The sequence below is a fragment of the Primulina tabacum genome, chromosome 18, assembly GCF_025594145.1.
Source record: "Primulina tabacum isolate GXHZ01 chromosome 18, ASM2559414v2, whole genome shotgun sequence".
NCBI lineage: Eukaryota > Viridiplantae > Streptophyta > Magnoliopsida > Lamiales > Gesneriaceae > Primulina > Primulina tabacum.
Window position 1 is genome coordinate 30,722,904 of NC_134567.1, and position 11,287 is coordinate 30,734,190.

Sequence of the window (11,287 nt, forward strand, 5' to 3'; positions counted from 1 at the left end):
GTTCATTTTCGTATTTTTTCAACACTTTTTGAGTAGCGGATTAAAAATCAAAATTCATTTCATCTTCCTTAATTATTATATATAATATATATGAAGATAATATAAGTTTTCTAGCACACCAAAAAATATCAATATATGTCAAACAATCTAATTAATAAACTTCAAAAGCAAAAATTCCCCGACTTGTGTCGTATTAATTCACACCAAAAAAATCAGTAAACCGCATTATTCACGTGCAAGTCTTTTTCTACTCGTAAATTTCAGAAATTATTGTGGTTCGAGTCACTCCGACCAAATTTCATCCTAGCTCATAAAAAGACTCAAAGCTGTGGATATATTGATATTTACACAACCATGGCCTGCTTTCTTCACCTAAGCAGGATATGAAAGATAATGAATGCCATATTAAAATAAAAGCTCCTGGCATCAAAGTAATTTGAAGTAAAATATAAGTTAGTAAAGAAACCGAAAGGTTTCTAGAGCAACAGACTACAATTGTTCGAAAGAAAAAGAGATTAACAAACCATTCCTTGCCGATACTACAAGCCACACCACCTTCACTTTTATTATTTTCTTGATCTTGCAGTAAGCTTCCTTGCACATGGCTATCTATGGGTGACCATGTCTCTTGTGTTTGGTTTTAATCTCCTATGTCTTATGCAGCACATCGTTTGTCCGAAGTAGTATTCGTTTGCCATGGTTTACATTTTCAAGAGAAAAAAAATTCAGGTGCATTGCTGTTTGACAATTGTTTCTCTACTTACCAGATTATTGTTCGAGTGTTTTTCCGTCGAATATTTACTACATAATTGTTCCACTCAATCGTCCAATTCCATGTGCATTTGTTAAAAAAAAATCCTCCAGTTATCTTTAGCTGTGTAGCCGGGGAAAAACTGTGATACTAGACAATTTAAATGAACACAAGTACTCGATCGAGGATTGCCATTTATTTATCAGAAACATACGAAAATAATACTTAAATAAGACAAAATATTTTATTTTCTTTATTACATTCAGAGTTCTGTTATTGCAGATTATACCGTTGAAGTAACCAGAGAGTGGAATGGGTTTATGTTTCATGAGGATGGAGGCGAATAGGAAGGCCATGAACTGGTGTAGGCGAAGCATAGTACACTATCTGCTCATTCGGAATATCCTTTTCAAGTTTGAACCTTCTGACCACATTGTGCATGAAAACCAACACTTCTAGCCTAGCATACTCTTTTCCAGGGCACATTCGGGGTCCTCCACCAAAGGGTACAAAGGTGTAAGGAGCCGGTCCACTACCTTCAAATCTCGATGGATCGAATTTCTCAGGATCCGGGAAGTACTTAGGATTCTTGTGCGACGAATGCACCGTCCAAAAAGTCTGCACGTCAATCAATATTAGAATCTAGTATAAGATTAGCGTATCATAAAATCATTTGACGCGTGAGTTTGGATTATATTTACTTACTTTCCATCCTTTTGGGATGGTAAAACCAGCATAGGTGAACTCAGTTGTTGTTTCTCTGAAAGCCCCTTGAGCAGGAGGCATCAAACGGAGCGATTCTCGTGCAACAGTCCAAGAATACTTCATCTTCTCTATATCTTCCCATGTCAATAGCTCATTGGGTCCTTTTGTATTTGCTATCTCCGTTTGTTCTGCGACAAGACAAATTTATGAGTTTATGCCTTGAATTGAATAGAGAGACAAACCATTCTTAAATCTGTCACATATATGTTCATTACCTTTTAAAACCTCTTCATAAATATGGGGAAGTTCTGCGAGATAATTCATGACAGAAGTGACCGCAGAACTTGTAGTCTCGAAGCTAGCCACTAACAAACCAATGATATTGTTAGAAATCTCCATTTCACTTAATAACTGGCCATCTTCATCTGTCACAAGCAGCATTTTCGACAACAAATCTCGACCCTCACTTTCCTTGCACTCAATCAATTCTTGTCTCCTCTTCTTAATGATCTTCATCAGCTCCTCTCGTACCATTTTCCCTCCTTTGATCGCGCCATTATAAGCCGTACCTGGAAAATCCAATGGCACAGAGAACATCCCATTTGTCACCAGTGTGAATGGATCAGACAACCTCTTTATATTGTGAGGCTCGACCACACTTAAGAACAATTTACAGGCTAAATCAAATGTATACTTTTTTGCTAGTGGCACCACTTTTACCACTGCATTAGGGATCCATTTTTGATCCAAATGCTGACGGGCCAATTCGTCCATTACCGGGATGTACTGTTTAAGAGCTTCAGGCTTCAGAATATCGTGGTGGAAGCTACGTTTCAAGGCCGACACTTCCTTCAAGTTGCTTTCAACAAATTCAGGGAACAACAGAGCCTTTTTCATGGACTGTGGCCACCATGAAGTGAGAAGCTTGTTCTCATTCATGAAAAGGAACTTGTTGCCTTGTGCGCCGCAAAATATGGCCATTTTTTCTCCTAATAACGACGTCTGGAAGACGTCGTGGGAGTACTTTTGCATCCTATCCTTGACAAATTTTTGAGGGCCTAAAAGCGCAAACTCCATGTTTTCTCCTAGCATTGGCCAGCCATTTGTACCGGGAGGGAGGCTCGTGTCGCCGGAACGTCTTTTACCAATGAACGAGACTATATAAACCGAGAGGGGAAGAAGACCAAGCAGGATCATGTATGATAAAAAGGCATCCATTTTTCTCTTGACGTGCGAGTTAAGTATTAATTAGTATTGTCGAGTAGGAGAAAAGAAGTGGTTCATTTATAAGATTGGATTGAAATTAGGCTTCAAGAAATTTGGATTTGAGAGTAACCAGACAAAATCAAGTATACTTTCGATCCTCTAGTTTGTCTTCTCGTCATGTACGTACTGATAAAATCCTAGCATATATCTAGATGTAATGGAATCACACAAGAGGCTAATTATATTATGCACATCCATAAATAAATTAAGACAGATGGACATTAATTTGGAATATTTTCTTATTAAAGAATTAAAAAGAATCGACTTTTGAATATTTTTTTACCTCAAGTGACGACAATTTATCTACAACATTATATTAACCGGTGTGTTATTTTAATTTCCAATTCTGTAAGCGACTAAATATTCAATTCTATAGAATATAAATAACGAGAAAACAACATAGAATGGAATTTTACAGTAGGCTAACTCCAAACTCAATTCAACCTCTCAAAGTACATATAATTAACAAAAAAGAATATTTTTTTATTATTATCTGTCCTCTCTTTTCTTTTTCCCACATAAAACAAGAAAATAATAATAATTTCGAAAAATTTAATGATAAATTAATCTTATACTGGAAACTAGATATTATAAGGATTTTTGGAATAACAAAATGTTATTATGGGTTTTTTTTGTAATTTAAATTTATTCTGATTTTTCCTTTAATTTGTTGGTTTTCTTTCTCATAATTCTGCTTGATAATTCAATCAGACAGCTCTAACAAAACATATAAAGTTCACAATTTCTTACAGCGAAAAAATAAAAAGTAGAATGAATATCCCGCCCATAACACTGTTCGAATTATATATTAATTCTCAATAATGAATTGCCAAAAGCATATTATATTATTTTACAGTTCCAAGAATGTAAAATTCTATATATGAATGTATTCTATATATATAGCTACAAGCCAGGAAAGCAGTCAAATGCATCAGTATATGAGAAGCTTGCGTCTTCGTATGATAAGGGATGCTCACTTACTTCTCTATCAAAGCTTTTCCAATCGTTAAAACGGTTGCCAAACTCCATTTTTTCATCTTCGAACCCTTCGTTTTCTGCGACCCCGTGCTCAAAATCATTTGTCATCGGAAAACTTGTAGAAATCGAAGGGCTGTCGAGCTTCGGAAGCTCCACCATCGGATTCTGATCAAAAGGGTTGACAGCTGCATTTGTTCCTTGTTGAAACTGATGAAAACTTGTCCCACAATTATGCAAAATAGTGCTGCTACTTGGAGTGCCCGAGAATGATGTTGCCATATTCATGTGATTAATGGCGGTGTCTCTGGTGTAGTAATTAGGGTTGCTCCAAGCTTCAAACCGTTGGTTTTGGGTCGGATTCGGCTTCTTGAACGCGCGACAAACCACCCATCCTTCTTCCTTTTGCATGAATTTATCAGATTATATATCAGCACTCATTTAATATTTTTTAAATTAAAATTTAACTATATGCTATATACATCAGGAGAATATTTTATATATAAGAGTGCCTAGAATTTCTAGTGCATATGTCCGTACCTGCGGAGGTCCATGTTCAGATGTTTGGAGGCGATATTCGTGCATGATCCAATCGGTTTTTAGCCCGTTGGGAGCTCGTCCTTTGTAAAACACCAATGTTTTTCTCATTCCTATGATTCTTTCGTTGGATAGCACTGCCTTGTCCCTCCCTGTGGCCTTCCAGAAACCTGCCGTCGTTGCTCGGTTGGTTCTTGTCCCCGTGGGGTACTTTCTGTCTTTGTGACTGAAGAAATACCACTCGTTCCGTTCTTCATGTCCCAGTTTGCACTTATCTGATCAGTAGCTTTGTTCGTTAGTTTTAATTTCAAGCTGCTAGACAAGATTTAAATTTTGAATATGGATTACGTACAAAACTATATATGTTAGAAGTTTAACATGCATGGATGACGATGGGTTTTGGGTGATTATCACGCATATAATAAATGGAAATTAATTTATAAATTAAATATTTGATCGAGTTTGGTTGAGGTTTCATCAAAAACCCAATAAGAAAATACGAAATATTTCATAATTTAAAATATCTCATTCCTTGTTATTATTCACACAAATACAAATTTAATTATAATTTATAAAATTTTATTAACAAATAATACATTATTATTCGACATGCAAATATATAATCACCTTGAAAAAAAATTTCAAACATAACTATTTACCTGACAAATTCATCCCACGAATTTTTTTCTCCGATCTATTTAGTTTCCTAAAGCATTAAAATTAAACAAAAGCAAACATTCACAGTTTTCTTGATTAATTACACTGGCTTTGTTACCATATCTTGGTAACCGATTCAAAAACCAATAAAAAAAAAACTGAAAGGAAATGAGATTTGATTCTTGATTAAGAATATTTAGGGATAAATCACAGTAATAATTCACTCACTAGTTAAATTCAATCAACGTACCTTGAATGTCCCAAGGCTCCATTTTATAGAGATCAATTTCAATTATCACATCGAGATCTATTTTCAAAGAGCTAATCTTTCTTTTGAGATAGTAGCCGACGAGTTCTTCTTCTGTCGGGTGGAATCGGAAGCCCGGAGGTATACATGAATATTCCATTCCTAGCACAAAGAAGCAAAGATATAGCTACTAATAAAAATGTTGTTTTTCAAGCACAAGGAAGATATTATAGATATATATTTTCTTGTTTAGGTTATTTGTGAAGTTACTTCAATTTTGAAAGACATTCCCCTTAATGAAAAAGGTCACAAAATTGAAGAGAGTGAAATTCACACAACACTGCGATATATATGTATAGTGAATTTGCCATGATTCATTTCATATGATCCATCCATTCGTGAGCATAAGGGAATGACATAAAACATATGGTCCCAAAAATGTTTTCCTACACGAGCTTGAAAAATCGAGAGCGATCCACGTAAACGAGATCATCAAATTAACTTGCTGTAAAATATTTTTTTTACAAAAAAAAATAGAATTTCATTTACATTCTATTAATTATAGATCTTGATGATGGGCATAAAATATATGTATACCTTGATATTTAATGGGTACAAATATATATGTATATATTGGCTAGTGATTGAATTTAGACGAAGTATATAGAACACAAAAGCAGAGGCCGTAAAAATGGACTTTTTGAGAGTAATGGGCATGTTCATTTTCTTTGAGTGCATTCCACTACATGTTTTTTTTCTTTAATAGTGGATATGGGGTTTTGCACATCCGAAATTCTTGTTCCATAATTTATGAATTGGGAAACATCATTGAACGTATAAATTAATGTATTATCTATACTTTTCTCTCAATTGATACTCAGGATTCTAGATACTTAAGTTTGAAAGTCTTGGGAATGCAAAAAAAAACCACTTTTAGGGATAAAATAATACAAGTAATAGTGTATGAGAAATCTCATAAGAGTACGAGAGATCGAAATAGCACATGTTCATTAAAATTTTAAACTTTTTCCCCCTAGCTTATTTCAAGAATAAGAAGCGATTTGCTAATTAGCTTCCATGTTAGAGCGATTTAAGGTGCTAATTAATCACTTTCTGACTAGTTTAATTACTTTAAATATAGCTCGGTAATAGGCATGGCTTTGAACTCTCCAAGTTTACCAAGAGAACGAAAAAAGAACATCCAATATTTTGATGTAAAATAAATAAAAACCTATGGGAGATTATCACTAAACTATTTATTCTATTGGTGAGACATCAATTGCATATATATACATATATCATAGATTTAATCTTGACCCAAAAATTGTTAGCAAGACTGGGTTTAAAAACGTGAGGTGCGAGATCGCGTTAACCATATGCAGCATGAAATTTAAGAATCACTTCATTATTAATGAAGTTAAAAGTTCATGCATGATATATCCTTTCTTCAAGAAAATATATCACTAACCTGCAGATCGATCGATATGTTCTTGATCAGCTCGGCAAAGGAAAGGGAGAGCTATTTGAATCAGTTTTGGAAGACTTATACAAGAGTGGAAAGGTATAGGTTGGTGAAGTGAAGGGAATGAAATAATTTATTGAATTGTATGATCATCAAATGTTGTTGGTGATAGGGTCGCGTATTGTCTATTTATACCATATAATAATAAAGCAATTTCAAATAGAGAAAATATACTATAATTTTTATAATTATTCTTATACTCCCAAAGGCCTACGCTAAAAATTTGTTTATATTATATTATAATATAAAAGGGTGAAGATCATACAAGGACGAGAGGACAACTCAATAGATTTAGAGGAATCAAATTTTATTTTTTTAAAAAAAATTATACATTAATATTTTAATTTTCCCAATTGAAATAGTCGCGGTGTTAGGTCTTTGGTTGAATGAAATTCAAGATTCAACGACAAAAAAGTGTATTAAATTATGTATAGATATAAGATTATAATTAGTTCTATTTGGATAATTAATTAGCTATGTTAAAAGTGGGCGTTTTGTTTTAAGGAATATTATGTACATACTATTTTTTTTATTACGGCAGAATCCGCAATCTCTATTTTTGATACACACTAATAAATCTTTAGCTAACCTAATATTCTGCGAATTATATCACTCGATCCATAATTTTTTTTTGAAAATATGTAAATACTATTGATTACGCGTGATGTGTAGGGGGCAGATAAATAAATAGTTTAATATGAAATTAAAGGCTTGTTTGGACGGCGGCGTGACACTAAATTTCACGCCATTCCTGAGGTTTTGGTTTTTCAGAGTAATACTAATCTCTGTCCAGATATTCGTCTGAATTATAAATATCGATAATCATTTGCCTCATTTATTTAAGCAACAACCTAAAACCATATGCTTTTTTGATCATAAAATAATAATTACTAAAAAAGTTTAGAATACATAAAATTTTGATTTTATTTTATCAAAATCTTGAAATTCGTAGATATAGCACTTGAAGATGCAAATTTACATTAAGATGACAATATTTTTTTTACTGTCTCTATAGTTAATTAAATATTTTGTAAATTTATCAATAGCGAAATAGTCATTAGTATACTCTCAAAAAAATATTTATTAATAATATATTAATAATAAACATATATATATATATATGTATGTTGTTGTTTATTGTTATTATTATTTATTTGAAAATATATATGATGTTGTTTATAATGTATACGTATATCATATATGATTTACAATAATGTTATTTAAATTTAAATTAGGCATAGACCACCGCGGACCTCGTCTCTTTGTTGCGCCGCCCTTTCACAGTGGCACCAGTAATACATGGCCACGTGGAATAGGCCCAGCTGTCTGCTTCCAAAACCTAATCATTTGTGTTCTAAATGCTAGCGAGAAATTTTCAAATATATACCATAAATTTAGGTCAAATATTAGATAAAACAATTATTTGAAAATGTTACATGTTTTTCAAACTGAACGACGTATGAGCTCAAACTGTAGTAAATATGATTCGAAATTCAATTTTTTACACAACATATATATATATATATATATAGACACACACACACACGTTTCTGAACTGGAACTGGTTATCTAATTAAAACTTTATCTCGTTCTATTATATTCGACGGCACTCCGATCTACTTGCGTTGAGTGTGTCTCAAGAGATAATAAGCAACAGTCATTTGTTTAATCTCTGTTTTATAATATCATTATTTTTTAAGAAAATAAAATGAAATATTAAATTGGCAGCTTAGACAAAGGACCCGACCAACCTGATATATAAAATTATTAATACAAATGTTTAAGCATTTAAAGTTTTTATTACTTAGTGTGGTCCATAATTGTTTGAGATTAAGCAATTTAAAAAATTTAGCGATATAGATTTAACTAACGCAATATTAACTTTGAGGCAACTTCCTCGTCAAGTTTTACAAATTTACTTTAATTATCCATTGGATTTGGAGGTTTACAGGTACCTAATTTTCACCACCGAAATATTATTTTTTTCCCCTAATTTTTTGGTAATATCGAAGTAAGAAATTGTGTACATAAGAAACCTGAGTCACTATTCTTTATAATTAAAAAAATAAATTGAAAATTACTATATACTTTGAAAGAAAGATGGTAAAAACTTTTTGTGAGACGGTCTTACTGTTCGTATTTTGTGAGACGGATCTCTTATGTGGGTCATCCATGAAAAAACATTACTTTTAATGCTAAGAGTATTAATACTTTTTATTGTGAATATCGGTAGGGTTGACACGTGTCACATATAAAAATTCGTGAAACTCTCTCACAAAAAACCTAGACAGTGCAAGATTAATTAATGGATTAACGAGTACGGATACATAAACTTAATTACAAAAATGTGTGATTAACTACATTAAAGAATGACTTGCTTTTACCATGTAACCTAATAATTAAGATAGTTCAGTTTTATACATATAATACACACACACTCTTCATGCGTGTCAAAAGATCATTTATTGGATCCAGTTTTGGATATATATATATATATATATATATATATATATATTGACACGATACATACAAGAACAGATACCAACCATTTGCCCTGAGGGTAGCACGAAAATTTCCCCAACCCTACAAAAATTTAATGAATTTGGACCATTAGGGCTTTGTATATTAGATCAATTCTAATCAATAGAGAGGCTAGAGTGAGCTTTCGGAATCGATGTTGACAAGTGTGGTAAAAGTATAACGAAAAGTGTTAGTTTCAACTCATGAATTTCTCTTACGCATGGCTATATCAACTTTTGTTTTAGTCACCTAATACCATCAAATATCAATGCTTAAAGTTTATTCTCAATTAAGAAAACCCTTTTTTGGATATATGCATGGTTCCACATTCATTAGCATGCAGAATATGGCTAGGAAACTTTCAACATTTTGATCACTCTTCCCGGAAAATATATTTTTGTCCAAAGTATGCAAACTTTACCTCTCGATCTTGTCTAGACAAAACCAAAACAAATCAGAATTTCTGCATATTAGTTATAAGAATAATAGCAAATAATTATTCGTACCGTAAAATGAAATTTTCCAAATTTTTTTCTTGGGAAAATATGATTGTTTCCTCCATCAATTGGAAATCAGCTTTTTTTTCACCTTTACAGAACATCAGAGTTAATATTAACTACAGAAACAATTAAATTAATAAAAACTAAAAAAAATAATTGTTCCTTAATTTAAATTTTGATTGATTACCCCTCTTAATTAATTAAATTAAGACAGATGTGGGCCCTGAAGTTTGCTAAGCAATCCACACATCGTGCGAAAAGATTTGCAGCGTTAATCGATCTTTATAGCCCTTTCCGAGTCCGAAAAGGTGATGCCCCCAATTGAACTTTGCTTCACATGCAGAAAACAATATATATGCATGGGGTCTTCAAGCTCAAGATTCAGTACTGATCAAACTTATAACTTTCAGATTTTCCACCAGAATACATCATGTAAAGTTCAGGGCGGTCGATTTTACGCAGCATGGATTTTCTTGAATCCGGTTTCTAATGTGAACATTGAATATAGAAAAAGGAAGCACTATCATTTTAATTAATTCATTGGATATGTATATGTATATGTATATGTGTGTGTGCATATATATATATATATATGGTGCAAACATATATATGAACAAAGCCTGAAGAGATTAAATTGCGGGGAATCGATTAGTTTGAACACTTTGGGCACAAAATCATTGAATTCATTTATATGATAGTAACGGAAAGATAGAGATCAATGAGCTCAGACTAACGATCGAGATTACAAGCAAAAATAACAAATATATTATCCAAAGAATTTTTAAAATATAATTATGTATCTATCAGTTTCTATAATTTCATCCATAGATATCTTAAAAGGGTCAGATTGCTTTAGCAAAGCAAGAGTAACAGTGTAAATCAAGCAAAGGAGTGTTTTTGGGGCGGTTTGTGGGACTAAGGAAAATGTTATGAGTCTTATGACACTTGAACATGATTCTTGGATTAACTTCTTAGCAACTATATATATAATCTTTTAGATACACATATAAGTATATATGGGATTCTGGTGGCGGTAACTAAGCTTGAAAATGACTTCAACAAAGCTTCTAGATCCAGTAGTGTGGACCCAAGTGACCATTTATTAACTGAGACTGATTATGACATGCCTCCACACAATACCAAATATATTGTATTGTCTCTCATTACATCATTGGACAGCAACGGTTTGATGATTGACGTATCACAAGGTTATTCCTTTTTATCCAAATTGGTGTGTATATATATACACACACATATATATATATATAAATGGTGGTGTATACTTTTTTGAAAATGTCCTTTCCTCATTAAATTTCATTATTTTATTGGGCATTGCAAGAGGGATGATCATAAGAGCCAAAAAGTTGTACCCATAGACGATTGCTTCATTTCAAGTTATAATCAATTTGGGCGTTTTCGGAATCAGTTTTCATATCTTTACGGACCAACAGTCCAACATCACTTGGGATCCTCCTCACGTTGAGCTCGAAAAATATACAAGGTCCCAGCAACAAGTTTTTTAAAAAATATTCAATATAATCGTCATATTTTAAAAGTTTGATTAATGGCACAAATTTACAAACAACGGGTTTTAAAAAAAAAACTCC

General features: G+C 32.6%; 2 protein-coding genes across 2 annotated transcripts; both read right to left on the reverse strand.

Moving 5' to 3' along the window:
- Positions 1-823: 823 nt before the first annotated feature.
- LOC142533139 (beta-amyrin 6-beta-monooxygenase-like) lies at positions 824-2,728 on the reverse strand. Its single transcript, XM_075639787.1, has 3 exons — positions 1,732-2,728; positions 1,457-1,644; positions 824-1,369 (listed from the first exon to the last, which is right to left on the reverse strand). The coding sequence occupies exons 1-3, from the start codon at positions 2,672-2,674 to the stop codon at positions 1,070-1,072; spliced, it is 1,431 nt and encodes a 476-aa protein (XP_075495902.1). The 5' UTR covers positions 2,675-2,728; the 3' UTR covers positions 824-1,069.
- Positions 2,729-3,503: 775 nt separating this feature from the next.
- LOC142533250 (NAC domain-containing protein 30-like) lies at positions 3,504-6,686 on the reverse strand. Its single transcript, XM_075639939.1, has 4 exons — positions 6,607-6,686; positions 5,142-5,300; positions 4,238-4,509; positions 3,504-4,099 (listed from the first exon to the last, which is right to left on the reverse strand). The coding sequence occupies exons 2-4, from the start codon at positions 5,296-5,298 to the stop codon at positions 3,626-3,628; spliced, it is 903 nt and encodes a 300-aa protein (XP_075496054.1). The 5' UTR covers positions 5,299-5,300; positions 6,607-6,686; the 3' UTR covers positions 3,504-3,625.
- Between the last annotated feature and the right edge of the window lie 4,601 nt (positions 6,687-11,287).